General features: G+C 42.6%; 1 protein-coding gene across 2 annotated transcripts in view; it reads left to right on the top strand.

Moving 5' to 3' along the window:
• The window catches only part of SGCD (sarcoglycan delta), a 129,934-nt gene extending 118,921 nt beyond the window's left edge, over window positions 1-11,013 (top strand). For both annotated transcript variants that reach the window (XM_074155449.1, XM_074155450.1), the window contains 2 exons: window positions 9,039-9,162; window positions 10,840-11,013. In XM_074155449.1, the coding sequence (XP_074011550.1) occupies window positions 9,039-9,162; window positions 10,840-11,013 (298 nt within the window). The remainder of the gene's footprint in view (window positions 1-9,038; window positions 9,163-10,839) is intronic.
• Window positions 11,014-21,653: the final 10,640 nt, after the last annotated feature.

Here is a 21,653-nt window from a genome sequence, read left to right as displayed (position 1 = left end):
TACCTTGCTGAGAGCGCAGAGAAGCTGCGGTCGCGGGAGCAGAGGCATGGCCGTGCTGCAGCTCCAAGCCCTCTGGTTAGCACACGCAGCCACGAAGGAATTTCCAGACCATTACTTGACCAGTTTTGACCCAGACTACGTAACTTGTGACAAGAGATACTTGGTGGTGAGGTTTTTTGTAATAAAGGTAATTACAGGCGCTTAAGTTCTAGCTAGTGGCATCAGCAGCAGTGCTATGGCTTAGTCAGAGCTCTTACTCAGCCTGCTCTGCGATCGTGTCATTTACTGTCCCACTGCCAATCATGCCAGGAGAGGGGACATCTGTCCTTTGATTTTCCTCCAGCCAGAGCTGACTCTCTGCTCCTGTATTTCATAGTGCCTCGTATGGCTGGCTCCTGGCGGAGATCAGGTTAACAGAATCACAGAATTTTCTTGGTTGGAAGGGACCTTTGAGATCATCGAGTCCAACCAACCAAAAAAAAACCGTACAGGGCTGTTCTCCACAGGCTGAGTCTTCTCAGTCTCACCTACAATCCCTATGGGTTTATTAATCACGCCTGGGCTCTCAGCTGGTAACACCTCTGCCACGGTGGCACTGTGCCTGCTCAGGATGTGGCCCCTGGCCACTCAGCATCTTCTTCTGGCCGCAGCCAGGCCGTGTTAGGTGGAGATTTCCTACCACATGGCACGCTAATGGCTCTGGATGTTCCGGTTTATCAATTAAGGCTGAAAGATTGAGCGCAGCAGGAGGGAGGTAATCCTGCAGGCAGCGCTCCGCTCGGGTCTGTCAGGCACAGTAGGGATTCGGAGCAAGACCAATCTGCTCACAACACACTGGGTGAGGAGAGGGAAGTTGTAGTCATCTCTACACTTAAAATAGGAATAATTCATCTTGCATCCCCGAATCCCTTCCCTGTCCACTTACACACATCATCTTCAACCACATCTGTATTTACCACACATCATTTTTACTATCTCCCAATTTCTATGATAATTTCCTTCCGTGATTTATAAGCAACAGAGTTTTTTAATTATCCAGATAATTTTAATTTTCTCAGCCATACCTCCACTTCGTTAAACATTAATCTCATACTTTTTTCTTTGACAATCTTACCCTTCGCCACTTCTCCAGTTCATAATGAAACTAGATCTCAATAGTATTACAAAGTACATTTTTCTCCCTAGATTAATTTGATACCTTCTGTTTGATCTCTGTTTTTATCTTCTAAATACTATATTTGGCTTCCTGTAAGCCATTCCAGAAATTACTTAAAAAGTCAAAAAAAAAACCAAACAAACAAACCCAAACCCTAAAACATTTAGGACAACTTTGCATAATTACATCCCCTTTAGCAATTCCCATGTTGTAGCGTGGTAGGCAAAGAATTTACAGTTGTATTTTGATTTGTCCATGTTTTTCTAGCTTTACTGCTTTTTAGTGCTCTGAATAAGCCTCGGTTAGGGCAGAGCGTACTGGAAGGCTGTAACAGGGAATTTGCGCTGTGGCAGGAGAATCTGCATGCTCAAATTTTTCTTCTTGCTGAGGAATAACTTTTTTCAGAGGAAAATGGAAGCTGGCTCTCACCTGCTTAGTGCTGGAAGCCAGTATTGTACCTACAAACTCCCCTGTTCCTGCTTTGTCTAGACCCACTCAAATCTCCTTTGAATATTAGCTGAGCATCTTCCTAATGCTGGCTTTGACCTGCTTCGTAATCATTTCAAACAGCTCCTGTTACTCAGTTAGCCCTCCTGCCAGAGTTGTAGTCTCTGAAGAGATACTGAGATATTTCCATTATATGGTCAGGAGAGTATTGTTTTATCATGGACTCTGTTTAGGAAAAGTTCACTAAACACAGTACCTACAGCTGAAAGTAGGTGAAAAATATATAAACTGGTTCATTTGGCACTAAGCTGAAGTTAAGAAAACCAGGGCAGATTTATTACACTTCTTGTGATTAAGCACTTCTTCTTGTATTGCAGCTGTAAGAGCACTATTAAAAAAAAAAAAAAAAAAAAAAAAAGAGAGAAAAGGAAAGTTGTAAAATGAGATATAAGGCATTAGCTTGAGATTGAATTAGCGGACCCAAAGCACGGAGAAGTGGCCAGGACTTGATGGATGGAGCGCATCAGGAGGGGAGGATGGAGCAAGCACCCATGTACCCGCAAACACACACCCTCGCCCATTCCTTCATCCATCAGGGACTGCGGCACTTGCAGAGTCCGAGCAGGACTGTTCATGCAGCATGCTCACTAGGCGCCCTATCCGAGGAAATATTAAAGCTTATGAACAATGTCAAGCACAAGGGTAATTCATGTTATTTTCTCAATTCCTTTTTCTCTTTCTCTTGACTCAGCTTTGTACAAAATCTCTTTAGTCTCTGTTGCCTAAATACAGAGAAGCAAGTTGCTGCACCTCTTGCCATTTGAACCAGACTTATCTCTAGCTCAATTAGAAAACTCTAATTTCCAATAAGTATCATTAGACCTCTGCTCCTGTCAGGTCTCTGACAGGTTTAATTGGATTTTCCTTAGGAATTAAGCATGGTTTGTGGATGATAGCTGAAAGAATTTTCTTTCATTGTCCACTAGATCATAATAGGAATTACTTGAGGCTTTGGACCACCAGCCATAAAAATCTGTTTCAGAGTATGGCTGTACTGGAATTGTCACTTATTAGATTTGCAGCATAAACACTGGGAACCGCATGGTGATCCAAGCTCTCAAACTAAACAGTATTTACAGCGATAGGCAGGATTTACAATTGGATGACATGATAATAATATATCCTTGTTTACTTCTGTAATTAATGTTCCTAAAGAAAATATCCTGGAAACCTTCCATAAGCAAGATTTATTTCTGTTGATTAAGACTGTAATCAGATGTCCCCATTCAAACAGTAATTGGTACGTTTCATTAAAATGTAATTGAAAACAAGATTTATGTCAATGCTAGGCAATAAATAACAGGATACATTTTTTCTTATTAGTGATGATCTCTTCTGTAAGCTCTCAGAGTACTTACTGCTTTTGTGCTGGGCCATGTACATCATATTTTGAGAAAATCACGGTATCTTGGAAAAAGACATTGTACATTTTCCTATTTTGATTTTAACCTCCCACTTTGATGTACTCAGGCCATCTCCCTTTTTTGCTCTTTGCTGTTTCATATTAGGCTCACTGTTGTTGCATATTTTGGTTCATTTTGTTCTTGTGAAACAGCATTTTCTTCCAGTAGGAAGGAAATCTAGTGACAAAGGGTAGAGCTCAGGGCAGAGCCTTTGGCTCTTTGGGATATGACAAGACTTTGCTTGAACTTATGTTCAGTTGAGGTTTTCACCAGGTGAGTCCAGACCCAACCCATTATTCCTCATCTCAAACTTTTTCTGTTCCAATACAAGCAAGGCTAGGACAAACTAAAAAAAGAAAAAAAGTTTAAAAACATTCTAGAAACAGAAACCAAGCATTGTTTCTTTGCAATTCAGTAAAAGCTAATTAACTTCCAGTTAATAGGGAGAAAAGTATTGTGTTTTCTTCTATGAATAGATATATATAAGATAACACACAAATAATGAAGTCAGAAGCAGAAGTCCCTGTGAATGGGTGATCCCATTGATTTCATTGAAACAAGGGAGTTAAAACTGAAAACAAATTTCAACCTGAGATACTGGTTCATTACCGGCAAATTGATGGAGCTCTACGTTTACTTGCTAGCATAATTTACCAATTGTATGAGATGTAAGCAGGCACAGTGGCAACATTGGCTAATTTTATGCTCAATGTGAAACCTTATAGCTGGTCAGATGGATACCATAAGAAATAATTAGAGTCATTAGAAATAATGGGCTACAGCTGCAGTAATGCATGCTCTATTCTCAGTCCAGAGGTTTCTAAGCAAAATTAAATTAACTCATGTTACCACACTGCTGCATCATATGCTCCTCACCTCCTGAGAGTAAACCACTCTTTCCATTTCCATACTGCTAGCAAAGTTTGTGCCCCACACAGAAAAATCCCCTGTTAGGGTCAAGAAATTCTGAAGCTTGGGGCCATTCCTTGTAAAAATTAATAATAATTTTTAAAAAAGTAATAAAAAAATAATTTAAAAGCGGCAGCGATAGGTCCCCAGCTCACATTAACTCCTTTCACTTGTTGAGGATCATCCCTCTACCATGCTGCAGCCGTTGGTACCAGCTACGAGTTGCAAGTCCTGCTTGCATCAATACTGGACCCGGGCAAGCATTTTTGCCCCTGAATTATTCACATTAAACTTTATTCTTTTAAGGAAATTATGTCCACTTTATTGGAAGCACATCAGCAGCCCCTAGCTGCTGGGGGTACTGCCTTCACATCTGTAATACCCTCTCTTCTCCCCGAATTCACAAGGCTGTTCATAATAGTAAGGAAAAAGATGCATTATCCTGGAGGGGGTGAGGAGAGGGGCAAGAAGGAAATATAATCCATGGTACTGGAGTGATTAATGTGACTGTTTATGATGGAGGAAATGAAAACTAGAAATCTGGGTAAGTAATGATATTTCCAAGAGAATGACTTTCACTGAAACCACAATACAAACTCATATGCTGACCTCCTTTAAATTATTGCTGAAGTTTTCAAAGCAAAGCAGGGATGGCAGTGAAAATTCTGCTCCCTTGGTGATTCCCAGGAGCGCAGAATTTCTAGTGATAGCAGGAGAGGAGTTCATTGCAAGATGCAGAGATGCATACATGCCATCACCTCTCTTTAAAATGTGAGATGCTTCGGTGATAGGTTTGAGTAAAAGGGCTTAAGAGGCACATTTAGCACTGTCCATTAAGCGTGGTGAGCTGGAGAAAGGCTTCCCCGGCATACATCATCTCACCCATTGATATGCAGGCTGAGTGTGCTCAGTGGGAGGAACAAGACTAACAGTATTTTTGATGAAGGTAAGAGCCTAATATTGCAGCTTTGGACAGATCAGTTATCCATCTGCCAGCCGTCTATCTTTGGCTATGGTACTTACCTGGCCTCAGTTATTACAGTATGTAACCGCTTCACAACCGCTAATATATTTATCTTCTCATCCTCCCTGTGGAGTTGGGAAGTGCTGTTACCTCTGTTGCAGAACTAAGAACTGAGATTAAGGGTCAGATTTGTTATGGCATTTAGGTGCTCAATGGGATTTTCAAAAGTACCTAACGCCTGTTGTAATAAGTGGAACCTGGGAACTTTGATAGTTCTGAAAATCCTGTAATTTGTGTCTTTTCTTTTAAAATTTTGGGCTTACATGACACCCTAGGATCTGTAAGAGAGGTACCCACATTGTGGGTAATCAATCACCCAGACAGAAGACTGTCTGTTCATCCACCTACTAGGAGACTATAGGTGGGACAGGAGCAATTTTATGGCAGTATTTTGTCTCAGTCCTGAATGTAGCAAGCTGTAACTCTGTGGATAGCAGTGAATTTACCCTCCTTGCCCAGGTCTGTGAGAGAGGTCAGAATCTGGTCCTGGAAATACTAGAGCAAAAATAAGCAGCACCCATGATCGATAAAAAGGGCTTATGTGCCAATTGCTGGGATGGAAAATTCAAGAGCAGGAGCAAATAATGAAACAATCTATATTCATGCAGCCAGCTTTCCAGCCAACTGCTGTAAGTACGGGCTTACACCTTACCGGGAGATGTGAATCCTACTGAAAGCTCCAGAGTATCACACTGGAAAACAAATGTTGATTTTGAACAAATTATCTGTTCATCGCTAAATCATTTTCTTTCATTATTAGTCTCCAAATTGGTTCTGCTCTGGAAGACAGAATTAGGTTTAAAAGCAGAGTGTCTCTTAAACACTTGCTTCAAATGAAAGTATTCGGTAAACATTACTCAAACCCCCTAGAGCATAAACTCTTCAACTGCTTTCTCTGGCTTTGCATAGATTTTTCAGCTCCTGGTTTAAAGACAGGTGTCTCAGGGATTCATTCAGGATATCAGAAAGTAACCAAATTAAATCCTTTACAATCATATGCCCCTCAAACGCTAAGGAAAATTGCATTATGGCTTTTCTGTCCTCATTTACAGTAGCATAAACTGGGACAAAAGTCCCATGCAAACGGATGGAGTTACACCAACATCGAACATGTAAGAGGGAGAGGAGCCAGCCTCCAAGTACAAAACCATGCAGGCTGCAAGCCCAAGTTTCTAGTCATTGGAAGTGCTGCACTTTGCTGTTATAGTATTTGCACCCATTTCCATAGTTTTAAGGTTCTAAAAAAAAAAAATAAATCCTGGGCTTCAAAATGATGTTTTTAACATAAAAGGGTTGGGGTTTGATTAATTCAGCATCTCAGGGAGATTGCAGCTGTCTGAGCTAGTGATGTAGGATGACAGAGTAGGGGTCAGCTCAGCTAACTTAAAAAAACACAGGTGGTGCTGCAGGGAGTGGGGTGGGTTACGGAGCAGCAGAAAAGCCCCAGCGCTGTGTACTTGTCCCACTTTACACCGTGGACTATCAGGAGGTGCTTGAGAGGGTCATTTGTGTCTCCATGAGGCAAGACGCTCTGTAGGGTTTAGGATGTGTCTAATTGCATGGGTTTTCGTCAGCGTTTGTAAGATGCTGTTATTCTGCCTGTAGGTTTTCATTGGGTGGAGGAGGGAGGACAACTCAGTCACTTTGTTAGATATGAAATGAGACTAAAACTTTAGGACAATGTCATCTAGTGGACACCCAGGTACTTGGTAGCTTGTTCAAAGCATGAATTTAACTCAGTTTGATGTTACGGGGACCTGTTTGCGCAGGGGAAGATACACAAGGAGAAGGTCCCTATTGATCACCCCCCACCATGGGAAGACATTCACCGATTTCCCAGCTCTCCACACTCTCCAGTAAAGCACTTGTGTGGGACTGGGAGGCTGCTCCGGTCCAGGGCAGGAATCGAGAGCTGCTGCTGCTGCAACTGACTGCATTTGCACTGTGGTGTCTGAACACTGTTTTGCACTTAAAAGATTTATTTCTCAGTGGGCAGAAGAGCTACAAGATTAACAGATGAACAAATGTACTGAGACAGCCAAGACATCAAAGAAATTGAAGAGTCACCAGGATGTCGAAGAGCTGAGGAGTCACCTGGCCATGGTTCTTAGGAATTATTTTATCCTCAGATTAGCTCAGCTGTCTTGGCGTTTGAACACATCCTCTGGTGAATTTAGCTACAGTGACTTAAGACATCACCGGTCTCAGCTCTCTGCTTCTCCTCCGGAGGATCCTGCCTCTGGAGCAGAGGCAGCAGGAGGGAATGTGTGCATCCCAGCTCAGATCCTGGGGGCTTAGTGCAAGCAGAGCATCCTTCATCTTTTGGGATAGATACCAGCTCGTGAGCTGCACCACCAAGGATGAGAGTGTCCTGTATCCCTGGGCAGAAATCTCCAGGGAAAGTGTGGGGCAGACAGCGTGTTAAGCCACCGTAATGAAAGCCACCAGAGTGCATGTGCCAGAGCCCAAGGTGCTGTGCTGTGGCTATTTTTACCATAAAGAAATTCTAACAGATATTGGGAAGTCAGTTATTGCAATTGGAAGGTCAGAGGGAATCATATCCCAGGCAGCACTATTTAATGTCAATCATTCTTTGCAAGCTTTTTCTCCTCCGTGCACTCTGCAATTCAATCAGGAAAAAAGAAAAAAAGTGAGTAGCAGCAGTCTTAACCTTAGGTTCCTCGTACAGGAACCAGCCAAGGGGTGATACCAGTGGAGGGATCAGAAGAAGGTTTATGTAAGATGTACCTTCCATGCAGAGAACAACTGAAAAGCAGCTCAGGAAGATTGTGCAGAGGCTACTAACCATGAGACCACGCTCGCTCCTGGGGCTGCCTATGCCTCAGTTCTTCCCTGAAATTTAGATTTAGTTGAGTCAGCCAGGAAATTACGGGTGAGTTTGGGGTCTTGAGGGAAAGGTGTTCAAAAAGCAGCAATATGAAGACACCAACAAGAGGGAAAGTCATAACTTGAAAAGTGCCACACAGAGGGAACTGTGCCTTTTGCTTTATTGAGCTTTTGGCTGCAATAAATACAGCCGAATTCCCTCAGTCTCCTGTAACGTTGTCTCAGTACAGCAGGAGTCCATTTAAGAATGCATTTTACTTGCACAAAGGATTATATATGAAGAGCAGAGCAACAGCTGACGTGCCACTGCAGTAATGCAAGCACATCCTAAAAGCTGCCCAAGTAAGCTGGGTGGTGGTGTCCTGCCCTTGTGCTTTGGTTTTGTCAGCGCTGCCTGCCCGAAGCTGCCAAAGCAGAGGAGTTTCTGTTCCACTCCGCCTGCCTGCATCGCCTGGGGGGATCATAGTCTAGATTTTGTGATGGTAGGGTAAACAAATGGTGATAAAATCAACTAAGAGGGTATTCCCAAAGAGGAATATCCCTCCCAAAGAGGGAGAATTGCTTTTTATTATCATTTTCAATATAGAAAGCTATAAGACTTATAAAGAAAAGACAAGTATAATACAAGACCGACGAATGGGTAATCAGCAAGGAAAACTGAACCTTGTGCTTCTACATCTTAGAGCTTTAACCCCACTTGCCTGAACTAAAAGATTTGGTTGTGTTAGGCAGTGCTGTAACAGGGTTGTCCCATCCCTGTATGGTGTTCCCAGGGTTAGGAGGGGTTGAAGCACCGACAGACTGTGAGCAGTGGGATGTGAGCGCAGGAGCGGAGACCAGGAATTTGGGGGTCTTCAGCCTTTCTTTTTTTCACTTATTTTCTTATGCCTTTCCAAACCCTCACATCTTGCATATGAGCAAGCTGATCATGGGGGAGGCTCCTGCACCTTGCATCTTGTCCCAGCATTTACAGCATAGCAAAGTTGATGTGAAATGTTAGCAGATTGGATTTGTGATGTGTTTTACCACACCGTGCATGAATGCTTTCCACTGGCTAAACCAGGCATGGATCTGAGCCTCGGCAGGTCCAAAGGTGCTGTGCAAGGGGCAGTCAGGCTGTGCAAGGCGACAGCCTGAGATTAAGTGTGAATATTCAACCCACCGGGCTCTGTAACTCCCCTCTCTGTTACAGACTGGAGTCGCCTACACGCGCGCTGGTGATGGAGGCTCCAAAAGGCATTGAGATCAACGCCGAGGCCGGCAGCTTGAAAGCCACGTGCAGGACAGAGCTCAGGCTGGAATCCAAAGATGGAGAGGTAAGTGAAGGATGTCACACCCTGCAGCAAAAACAAACCACGGCACAGATCCCCTGCAGATTTGTAGCCTTCTGAGTCACCAAGCCACTCCATTTGAAATGCTGGTGTGAAGGCACTGGTGAAGCAGGCCTTCCTAGCCTAGTTTCTGCTAGCAGTGATTGAACACATCATATGCAAACGAGCCTCACTCTGTGGCAAAGGCTAATTCATTATTTTTAAAGTGCTTGGATAATAGCATCTGTTGTTCAGGCAGATTTATGCAGCTGTAAAATACACGGTGCTCCTAAATTCTTTGTTTCCTTGTCACTTTAAAACAAGATTTACTTGGCCGACATAATTAAATCTTTTATCATACATTTTTCTATAAGAAGAGCTTAATTCACCGTTATTGATCTGAAAAGCTTTTGTAGCTGATGTTTTCATTTTGGAAAGAAAGGGAACATTAGGAGACACAGGTTGTTGCACTGGGGAAACTTCCAAAGAGGAAGAGAGAATAGCTAAAACTGATAACGCAGAACAGAAGTAAAATAGGTGTTGAGTTAAGCCTCTCCTGGTGTCTCAAAAATACATGAGCACATGGCTCCCATCCCCTCTGCCCGCCACAATCATGGAAGACACCAAAGGAGGGGCTGAGGAGCTCCCACTGGGGAACCCACCGAGAGCCTTGGCAGGAGGAGCTTCACATTGAACACAAACCTCCCAGCAACAGGGCTCCAACATAAGCTAACATTTTCCTATCTTAGTATCAGGTGTAATAAATAGAATGGGATTTTTATTGCAATTCCTGTTATTTCTAAACATTTGCATTTTAAGACATTCCAAACCCAGACCAGGGGTGTTAACAAAAACCCCCTCCAAAAATACAAAAAAAAATCCCTACCTAATGTACTACAATTGAAATCCAAGGCATTTCACTACTGCAAGCAGTTGACTTAATGTTTTTCACACTAATTTGCTTTTAAAATGCATATATATTGACCTGTGTCTTTCAGGAGATTAGATGGTTGGATACTAAAATGGGAGACTCTCACTGTAATTGCAAGATAAGAGCAAACACTGTCAGTTGCCCTGTAATATTCTGGTGCAGGTTATCTTACTGTGCTCTTCTCGGTGATGTTAGAGTGCTCCCCTATAGCTGCCATGTCTCTAAGAGCTGCCACATGTTCACTTTATGATCTGTTTTACAAGGAGAAATTCAGGTCTGTGGCAGCATTTAAGTTAATTTTAATATGAATAAAAGTGTTACATGTATACATAAAATACACATAAAAGTCAGTGCTGTGAGCCTGCAAGCATAACTGGCAATGGGATCGCAGTTGCCGAAGCCCCAGTGGAGGAGCGGAGTCGTCGTGTAGACGTGATCCATACGCACTCCCCACTTAGCGGTGTGGTACCTACCTCTGGTTGGGTTAACCCAAACACAGAGGTGCCCTAGAAGCCAAAAACCCACGGTGGGTAGATTAGCAGAAACAAACTGGAGGTCTTGAGGGGCTCATGGTAACGACAGATCATACGCTCACCCAGATTTATCAGACGGTCCCAGTGCAATACGCTCGCCTACCCAGTATTTGCAGCAGCTGAGTTGTCCAAAGGAAGCGTCTTTAAACACAAGATCAAAAAATAACAGCTCTTCACTAATTCTCTCTCTCTTTCTCTCTCTCCCCCCTCCGACTTCAGATAACGTTGAATTCTGCAAAAATCAAACTACCTAAATTGCCTCAAGGATCTTCCTCTTCTGCAGGGTCCAGGCAAAAAATCTACGAGCTCTGTGTGTGTCCCAATGGGAGGTTATTTCTGTCTCAGGCAGGCACTAGCTCAACCTGCCAGATAAATACAAGCGTCTGCCTTTGAGAGACAATTTGAGTGGGGCATCGCAGGCAGCACAAAAGCCAGTTCTGGTCTCACAGATTGCAGCTGCCAAGTATTTTTACTAGAACACAGAAAGCCTATCAAAGACTTTTTTTGTGTGTGCGCGCGCGTGTGTGTGAATATATATATAAAAATATATATATAAAATATATATATATATCCTCTGTGTAAAATGATGTTTCAGTACAAGGAATCCCAGGGTGACCCTGTTACATTTGTGTAGCATTTCTCTTTCCCACACCAAAATTTACTGGTACAATCTGCTGAATTGGACTTGATGCTCCCCTGGACCCTTCTGTATTAATATAGTCTAATGATCACCCCTCGTTTTTGATCATGTTCTCAGAGCAATGGGATTGCTGGCTGGGCAAGACCCTGGAACTGATGTAGACCCCCCAACATACAAAGGGAAGAGAAGCATCTCTGATTATTTTTGCACCATTAAATCAGTGGCATGGAAAAAAAACCACAACAAAAATGCCAACAAAATAGGCAGATGTGCTGTACTGATCACCTAGAGTGATCCAAGATACCGGAGGTTAAATTACACTCTTTAATTTTCACCTGATGCATGGCTCCCTTTTGGGAGAGATGGATTGCGTTTGGCCAGTAGAAAAGTCCAGACCTTCTTGCTGGAATAATGATGTATTTTTCTGAAGGGGTTTAAGACTTGCCATTCAGATGTGACGCATCAGCTCTAACCCTAACCTAAAGACATCTCTGTGCTAACAAAACTGGGGTTGCATTTAGTTCTTGGAAGGAAAATAGTGGTGAAAGTTGGACAAAATTGAAAAAGCCTGATCCTCCTTATTTAACAGGTGTCCTGGACCACCCTACACACTCTCCATTAGCATCTTTAATTTTGAAAAGATTTGGTGTGAAGGTGCGAAGATTTACAATTTGGACATTGCCTATCAATACCTATAGAAACAGAGAAAATTACCTGTTCTACCCATAGAAGCAGAGAAAGTCACACAAATTTGGTGTGTCATGAAGCTGCTATGCCAGAATTTTTGTCATCTTTCTTTTCAAGATATGCAGTCCAAGGTCACTTAGATTTGGTGGAGACTGCAAGTATCAGAGATGCGGACAATGAAACATGTTTTCAAGGATTTATAAGGATTGTGACAAAGCCAGATTACTGGAAAGCAATGGCTTTGGATGCTGGTTCCTCTAGAATTTGAGACCCAAAAACTCTGTGGTTGAATCTCGTCATGGTGGCATTTTTCCTTATTTTAAAGTCTAGGAGTCACTTATGGGCAGGATAAAATGTGAAATCTGATCTGGTAACATTACTTCCACAGTTCAAGTTTTAAAAAATAATGAGAAGAGCCCAGATCATTGAATTCTGACCCATAATTGCATCCACATGCATGCAAAAATCCTTGAAAAACAAATGTACTAATTACTGCAAAAGTGTCCAAGTTGCAGTAAGTCTCACGAGGACAGCAAGGTTTCTAAGCCACTGAGATGCTTTTGAAAATATTACCTTGTGCAAATATAAGAGATCTGTACCCATCCCTAGTGATATCTAAGCAAAGCTGGTATTCTTCAAGTGATCTTCAAGATCAAATGTAGCTGACAAATATTTAGAACTAATTTAGCCCATTCTTTTTTTACAGATTTCCACATATTTTGTTGTGGTCTGGAGAGTACCAGGGTTTGATTTTATTTTTTTAAATGAACAATTCTGGCTTAATCCAAAACTGGCTGGACTCAAAGGAAAGATTTCTATGGAGTTTAGAGTAGATGTGTTGCTGCCTAACAAAGCAGCAGTCCCATAAAATTTATTCCTGAAAGAGGATTGGATGATCTACTTTTATTTCAGTTATGCCTTCTGATTAATTAACGAATTCAAACTATTTGTTAATGAATGATTCCTGTAATTATAATGTCTTGAGTCAACGTTTGAATGCAAAGGGTCACCCAGGATAACAATTGTATTGGGACACAGGACTATACCATCTCTGTTCAAAGAGGGGAATTGTGCCTATGCCTTAAGTCAATGCACTCAGCAAGGAGAAGCACATCATATTTATCTTGTTATTAAAACTAGTTTATTTGGGGGGAGGGACAGGAGGGTGTCTTGGGAACTGGTTGTGCAACTTAAAACAGATATTAATGAAATGCATAAAGACTGTAGGGGCACCTAGAGTGATACAGACTTTTTTTTTACCATGTTAAATACAGCAAAATACTGTGTACGTTACCTCTGGGACCACAACCGAAGTCCCATTCATAGTCCTGCATTTACTGTGGAATTTTTTCCCCTGTTTCATTTAATACTGATCACAAACCTTATAGCAAGCAGGGCCCAATTCATAAACAAATCCCGTGTGAGCAGTTGTGAAGACACGTGCAGCAGGAAGAGTACCCTGTACAGAAAACGAGTGGCATTAACTTTTCTATCCCTGAGAGTATTCACGCTGGTGAGAAAGGCAGGGCTGAGCGCAGGGACTGACCCCCCAGTTTCCATCTTCTGCTCCCGAGAAGCTCAGTCCTCATCCCCGTGCACCCTCTGGCTGCTCTGCTGAGGACTTCCATCCCAACAAATTAATTTTGAGTGGCTGGTTTCCTCAGCTGGGCTCTTGGATGAGGTTATCACCTTCTCATGCTTAAGTGACATCAGCCATTTATTTTGGTAAGAATTTCTATGGGGGAGCTGTTAGGGAACCACCTTATACATTTGTGCCATCACGGCAGACGCTTCTCTGAAGTGAACAAAGGGTACCTTAATTAAGTCTAGGCAAAGGAATTCGAGTCGCTTCAATATATTTTACAATCATGTTTCCATATTAAAAAGCATAAAATGGTATGTGGTGTTGAAAGACAGGGAATTGTTGCTAGAAAGACTGAATCCGTATAGGGACTTGTAAATCATTTGAGCCCCACTTGAGTTTTAAGACAACAGTTTAGGTGATGCTGCCTGCGCTTGTGTTGGCCGTATGATTAGTCCCCTGCTGTTCAGTGAGTGGCAAACCAGAGAAAACAGGACTGCGTGTCCAATATCCCGGGGGAAAAACCAGGCATTTTGGTTAAAAAGCAGCATGCAAACACATGCAGCTATCTTGCACTTCACAGTTCGTTATTGGGGCTGTTGTGGAGTGAGAGAATCACCTGTTGGACCAGGCAAATGCATGAGAGTTCCTTTTCCTCCTGCCTTGCCTGGAAATCTCTCACAGTTGCTGTATCTGTAGGGGCTGGGTTTCCTTGAGTCCATTCGAATTGGAGCCTCCCTGACTGGAATTTCATCCATATGCTCTACTTGCCATGGATAAAATGCCAAAAAATGAACAAGGGTTGGTGTATTTCTTTGTGAATCGGGCCTGGAGTGCAGTTCGATTGAGCATTTGCTGTTTGGGGAGATGGTGTTTATCTCAAAGCGGAGTTTAGTTTTACCTCCCAACGCCAAGGCAAGGCTGAGGTGGATTTGTTTCTGCTGAGCTCGTGGAAAAGATGCTGGTGACTTCGCATCCTGAGCTAGGAGGGGAGCTGGATCAGCGACAGCTTAGGGCACTGGGGGCAGTGGTAGCCCTGCCAGCCGCTGGGGGGGCTGTGGGAGTGACCCCTGACTCCGCACTGTGTGCAGGGCTGCCTTGCAGCTGGGAGCACTGAAACCCCGTGGAAATGCTAATCAGGGGGCTGTGACACTAACGTCAATGTACCCGAGGCAACCACGAATACTGCAGTATTCATAAATGCATTTATGTATCGCAACTCTTAACTTTATAGGGCTTCGAGACCTTGTTCAATTTGCTTTAAATACAACGCTTTAGTTAGCGGTCAGGAAAATGACTGTCAGTTCTTACCTGTACCTTACCCGTATGTACTGTATGACCCTTCTGCTGTCACAGGTGAGTCAGGATGGTTTTTCTAAAGCAAAAAGATGTTGCCACTAGCAAAAGCAGAGATCCTAATACTGACTATACAACTGTATCTATTCTGCGAGTTTCTTTGTGGGGTTTTTTTGGTTGGAATTTTTTTATACACTTTTTGAAGTATATTACCCAGTAGTCAGTGAAATTGGTAGCTTAAGAGTGCAAAGAAATGTTAACACTAAAGGAAGTCATCAAAAGGGGAAGCTAGCAACTACTAAAATATGTATAAGGCCTCTCCTAGGTGTACGTTCTTAGAAAACTAGTATGCGCAGGAGTGATTTGTATTTGGTTATCTCAGTCATGTGCTGTCAAAACAGCTGTATTTTAAGAGGGTATTTTTTTTCTCCTTTAATCATAAACATCACATTGCACAAAAAAGTTTAAGGCATAAGCCTAAAAATACCATGTGCAATATACGGTATAGCAAAATGATGTATAAATGAGAAAAAAACCCTCCCTAGAAATTACTCCAAGATTGAAAAGAGTTTCCTGTGGAATTTGTGAAGATGTCAGGTTAGTTCACATCATATCTAGTTTGCAAATACAGATGTACTTAAAGGAAATTAGCTTTTGTTGTCATAAGATGTGCACAATACAAATATATATATATACACACATAAACAAACTCACATATACTTGTTTACAACAAAAGCCAATTTTCTTTCTATCTGTTGTTATGGCTTTAAGTTTCACGTTGCAAAAGAGAGTGAGACAAAGACCAAAGACTTACAAAAATTCATCCCTTCCCTGGTTGCCCTCACACCTGAAATGCATTACCTTTAATGGTGCTTTTTGAAACCGGGCAGGAAAAATACCAGTTTATCGTAAGCTGCATTTGAGAGACTAAAGTGGCAGGAAGACTCTAACTTCGTTAATGGGGAGAAAAGGAAATAATGTGAAAAACCTTTAGATGTGTGCAGAGGGCAAGGCTACCTGAAGTTTGAAATGTGAAGAAATAACCCAGAACGCTAAAAGACATCATCCTGGGCTGAAAGTATAAAGAAACTGAGTAAATGCTACCGGCTGTTCACTTACCTGCACTCGAGCATTAGCAGATCAGGAACTCCAGTAGCTGCTCCGTGAAGAAGAGTAACTGTGCCGTAATGATTTCATTTTAAAAGTGTATACAGTAAAAACAAAAAAAAACGTTAGAGGCTGTGCTCTTTTTTCTTTTTTTTTTTTTTTTTTTTTATGGCTGACATTTTAAATTTTGAAATGTCATCATCCAGCATTCACCCCAGCAAGCGCAGGGCACGTTCCTGCGAAGCCTCGCCAAGCACTGGACTGGTGCTTTTTGAATGTGAAAATACCAGCCTTTTTATGGCCATTGCTGTTGAGCAACGCAATCCTGGCAACATTTCCGTTTTCCCCATCTTAACCTTTTTCCTCAGTTCTGAAATTGCTCTGTAATATTTAGGTAGCTGGTGTCCTGCAACACATGGGGCTGCGTGCAGGTGGCCAGCAGCTCCCAAATCCCCACCCGGTCTCTTCTTGGTCTCACATACCCCCAAAAACCCAAACCTGCATGGAGCAGTGGCACTAAGGTGAAATTGGGAACTTTCAGGTAAATTCTGCACAGCGATTGCTGTGTTTTCACAGCTGATGTCACTGAGTTTACAGCTGTGAGCCGAGCAGGGTTAAAGACGGACGCGGCGCTGATGAGATTATTCAAGCAAGAGTGGAATGAATTAAACAAGGCAGGTAGGAGGGAGAGGGAAGAAATGGCAAGAGACACCACTCTAATCACAGTAATGCAGCAAACTTCTTTCTCTGTTTACACTATTATACTTTGAATTAATAACCTCCATTTTACTAAATATGGTAGCAATTATGCTTGATCTTTCACGGTGCACAGTGGAATTACTGTCACTGAAACCACTTACAGCTTGGGCTGTTCAAGATTGCTAGAGTGTTGTTTCCGTCCACAATAACCACAGTGGCTTGGGGCTTAGATGGAAATTATAGTGAATCGCTTGTATTTAGAAAGCTTTTAAGTCTGCTGTGGTTGAGAAGCCCATGGTTATGCATATACAGCCCCGTGGCTTTATCATTTCAGATTCTCTTGTCCTGCCACTTGAATTGTATTGTGCCCCAGTGAAAAGCAACACACTTTCTTTATACAGGAGAAGATGGATATTTAAAGCTGAAGGATTTTTATCTGAAGCGAAGAAGATAATAAAATCATAGCGCAGCACCGAGACTTCCCATCCAAGTCACTTTAAACTAGAGGTGCGAGTCCCTTAAAAATTAATTTGCTACAAGTGTAATTCCTGCGGGAAAGTTAGCATTGGTGTCACTCCCAGGAATTGTCTCACCTTATTACAGCTCGAAGCCATGCGGTTGCTGGGATTTTCTGCCACCGGTTTGTAGCGAGAGGCTGCCTGTTCAGAGGAAGCCAGATTTCCTTTGAGGCAATTCATCTCCATGGATGGAGTTTTCGTTAGTTTTTAACCTGTATTAAAAGATAGGAAGGCTATGTCCACTGTGAAGCAATATGTAATTGTATGTTTGTCTCGCATTTAGTTGGTTTATTCTTTCTGCCAGCAAGAGAAAATATCAGAAGGAGAAACTTGGGCACAAGTTCTCCATTTACATTGTGCTCTGCTACCAAATGCTTTAGATAAAAACATGCAGCCTTAGCTAAACAGTATTTTCTTCTAAGATTAAAAAGGACTCTCTGGAGCCTTTCATCAGGTCCTGCCCAAATGGAAAGTCTCACCATTTCTAACTTATTTGCCATTATAGGAATAGGCCTATTGCAAAGCATAGGTCATGTGCATCTTTGCATGTAACAGGAATTTAAAATTGCATTGAACGCCATTCAAAAGGCTTAACCACTGATAGGAGATAAAGCATTCCAAAGCCTGCTACTGCTAAATGCATTATCACTTTCTAAAGCAATGCAGTTTCTTTGGTCTTTTAAAAATTTCCTCATAACGGAGTCCTTGAAACATCTCAAGGCAGGCTGACGTTGGAGAGCAAAAGAATAATTATTTGTAGGTGGTTCTATTTTTATCGAAGGCTGGATTGTAGATGAAAAAAATATTGCTGTTAGAGTTTCTCCCACACTTAGCTGCAAACACCACCACCCCCAACACTACAACTAGATTTCTCTGGGGTAGCTGCCTGTAGAGCAGGGACTGAGCTCCTTTGCTAAGCCAGAGCCTGATAATTTTGTCTTCATCTGGGTTCCCCTCTGGGCTTGTGCACTCGGTATTGGTGCTGTTATTGATGCAGCGGATAATGAAACACATCCACAGTATTGATGATTTTACAGATGATAAGTATCTGCAGTCTTAAGTGTTGTAAATAATGCTGGTGGTTGCTGTTCTAACAAGCCTTGGACCGCCTTGAAGGAATCAGCAGTAACTCCAGAAGGTGCAGCTGAGCAGCTCTGAAAGCCACCGCTGCTTTGCCCTGGTAATACCTGTACAGCATCCGAGGGGATGCCGTGGGGATGGCACCTCGGTAGGCTGCTTCCACTCGGGAAGCCTGCGGGGTGGGGGGGCCTGGGGGTGGCTTTGCCCTCTCTCGTTTATCTGCATCCCATTGCCAGGTCCTCTTCACTAGAGACAGCAGCAAGGCATGGTGCCTGCCTTGGGAGGCTGGGCTGGAGCAGTGCCTCAGTGCCATCCACAGCACAGGGATTTGGCTCTGGAGCTGGTGTAAATCAGGATTTGGCTCTGTTTAACCCACTGGTGGCCTACACCACCTGAGGGTTTGGCCCTAAAGGTTTATCACCTTCTGTGAAATCAAAAGGAAGAGTTCGGCTGCTCTGTTTAAACCACAGCCTGGATGCTCCTGGGGACAGCCATGGGACACAGGACTCCTTGTGCTTCTGGTGTTTCCCTGTCACACGGGCGCAGATAAAAAGCTCAAGATGCTGCCTGCAAATGGAAGCACGTTCATCCAGCTTGGCTCCTTGGCACCACCACAAACCATGCTGGAGTTCAGCTGGTGATTTGGTGGGTTACACATGAAGCAGGAGGTCCCACTGGTGGTAGGACAGGGGTAGGGAGGACCTTCTTGTCCCCTTCTGTGGGTTATCAGAGCGAGCACAGAAGTTAAGGTGAACACATGATCCTGCCCTCGGTCAGCAGAGTAAGAGCACGCCAGAAACCTCGGAAAGAGCAGATCTGAGCAATTATATGTTTGTTGAAGAAGGGCTCACTTGACAGCATTCACACCTGGATTTCTCCCTAGGTTGGGGCTTTTCCCAAGCTGCGATCCAGATCTCAGTCTGGATCTGCACTATGCAGCAGTTTGGGAATAGGGAAGGGATTGACCTGCTGGATCTGACTCAGATCCCTTTGGGTTTTCGTTTTGGGCATTTTTGCCCACCCCTTATTTGAATTAGTTTCCGTGTGCACGAATGCCAATAGAATTGTTGACATTAACGCAACAAATGCTCCACGTAGGTAGAGCCAACAGCAAAACAACATTGTGCGAGTCGAAGCAAAAGCCCGTTCATAGCATAAAAGGCATGACCCATATGCTAGAGCAGTTTTCATCTGTGATGGTAAAATACCTTGTCTGACCTCTACTCTGATAACCACCAATGATCTTGATCGTGTAAACAGGACAAAATGAATTTAAAGTCTTATCACAGTTCTCATTAAGAAATTCAGATTTCTTTGGCTTTTTTCTTTTTAATTTATGTATGTGTGTGGTTGTGTGGGAAAATATAAAGCTTTTTTGTATCAAATAACATCAATCCTTGCACACTCTATGCAAAATTTTGTAAGCATTGCAATAATGCTATGAATTACACAAGGAACTATTTTAACTTTATTACACTTTCTGTATAAAAAAAAAAAATTTGTATTTAAATGATTTCAACTGCAATCTTGTAAAATATATTAATAAAATAATGATTGTTAAGAAGGAAAGAGATGTTGAAGGTTTTTTTGTTTGTTTGTTCAAACATGGCAAACGTGAGTTAGACCTCAAACTCATACGTCTGTGGGATAGGGATAGGATATATCTGCATGTCTGTAGGATACGCCAGACTGGATCACGCTAGTGAGCCATTTCACAGCATCATGTCCCTGAATATGTTCATGCCAAAAATGCTGTAGAGGACGAAATGAGAAGCTCTGCGGATGGCTGTTGGAAGAAAACCTGCCATCAGCAAAACAAAAAAAAATCTTCCCTTTGGGGAAAGTTGAGTTACCGTCTTGCTTACAGCTTTGTTGAACTTCTCACCCTTGTCCTAACGTTAGTGTCTTACAGCCAAGAAGTGTCGCCGACACTGAGGTTCCTCTCGGAGATGATCGCTTGCTGGTGGAGGGGATCTGGTGCTGTTTGTGCTCCAAACAAGGGGGACCGTGGGGCTTCCCAGGGGGACCAGAGCTGGGTTCATGCTTCCAGGAACAAACCCCTACCTGCACACAGCATGGGGAGGACGAGACCAAGTCTGCCTGCAAAAAAATAATGATTTTTTTATTTATTTTACAGCAGCATGGACCAACTCACAGAAAGCCTCTTGAAAACCTCTGGTTGCTTTAACGATCCATCAGTTTTATTTTAATTGGCTAACTAATCAGATGCTCCTGGGCATGCCAGGCAATCACTCGTGAGGGCATTTTGCAGGAGCTGGGTTTTAAGTATGAATTTGTTCGCCCTGGATTTTGTCAGTAAATGAGAGCATTGATTGAGGCTCATTATCTGAACGAATAGCAAGAATTCAATCCGGCTGAAAAGTTGCGTGTGCCTTCCAAGTGCACAGAGAGTACAAGCCCCGTCCTCGCAGCGGAGACACTGCCAAAATCCAGGCTGTAGGCAGACTTGTTTACCAGTTTGTAGGGGCTACTGTTTACCAGGCTCCAAATAAGTTCAGTCAGTACTGTTCAGTGGGCACGCACAGGCGTTCCCTCGCCTGCTGCATTTTGGGCAGTTTGAACTTTTTTTTTTTTTTTTAAAAAACTTTAAAAAAAAAAAAAAGACATCTTTCAGCTGAACTTCAGCTGCAGTTCTTGGCCCGAATTTGGAATTTCTAGCAAACTGACAATGAAATAATTCATTAATTAACCCCCATTAAGGAGCACGTTGGCAGGAACTTCAGACTTGGGCGAATGCAGCTCCACGTAGCTGCATGGGCAGCACCCAGCGCTGACACGGCAGCTGGAGCCTTCCCCAGTCCCAGCAAATTCCTCATCAGCTGCCTGAAAAACTCTTGCAATTTAAGCAGTGAGTAGTTATGAAATTCAGCCTCAAGAGCGGCATATTTGCAGTGCCCCCATGTCAGAAATGCAAAGTGCGGTACTCGGTAGCAACAATATGTTAACCATTTTTAAAAGCCTGGGAAGATGTAGTTAAAACTAGGCTTTGTCTTTCAAAATTGACTCCTGGGAAAATTATCAAAATGTAATTTCTTCCCAGGTATCTTGCCTTTCACTTTTTAAGGCGTACTTCCCAATTTTTGCTTTCTTTCCTTTTTAGCCCTGTAGGTAATTCATTGCTCCATTATTTTTTTCCTAAATAGCAAACAGAAAAGATAAACCAAACAAAAAAAAAATTACAAAAGCAGAAAAGAATCATTGAGATGAAATGAGTCCATTTCATACTCTTTAAAGTGATAACAGCTTCAACATTTTAAAATTTTATCTGCAGCCAGGTTTTTCTATTTTTCATCATAGTACAGACAAGTTGCTGCTGCTGAAGTTCAGTTGTTAAATCAGGGTGGTTGTTTTTATTTTTATGAACAGTGTCCAGAAATCAGTGACAAGAAGTATCTGTTTTTAA

This window comes from Numenius arquata, chromosome 11, assembly GCF_964106895.1.
Source record: "Numenius arquata chromosome 11, bNumArq3.hap1.1, whole genome shotgun sequence".
Lineage (NCBI taxonomy): Eukaryota > Metazoa > Chordata > Aves > Charadriiformes > Scolopacidae > Numenius > Numenius arquata.
Note: the sequence above shows the minus strand (reverse complement) of the source record. Positions and strands in the feature narration are given on the sequence as shown.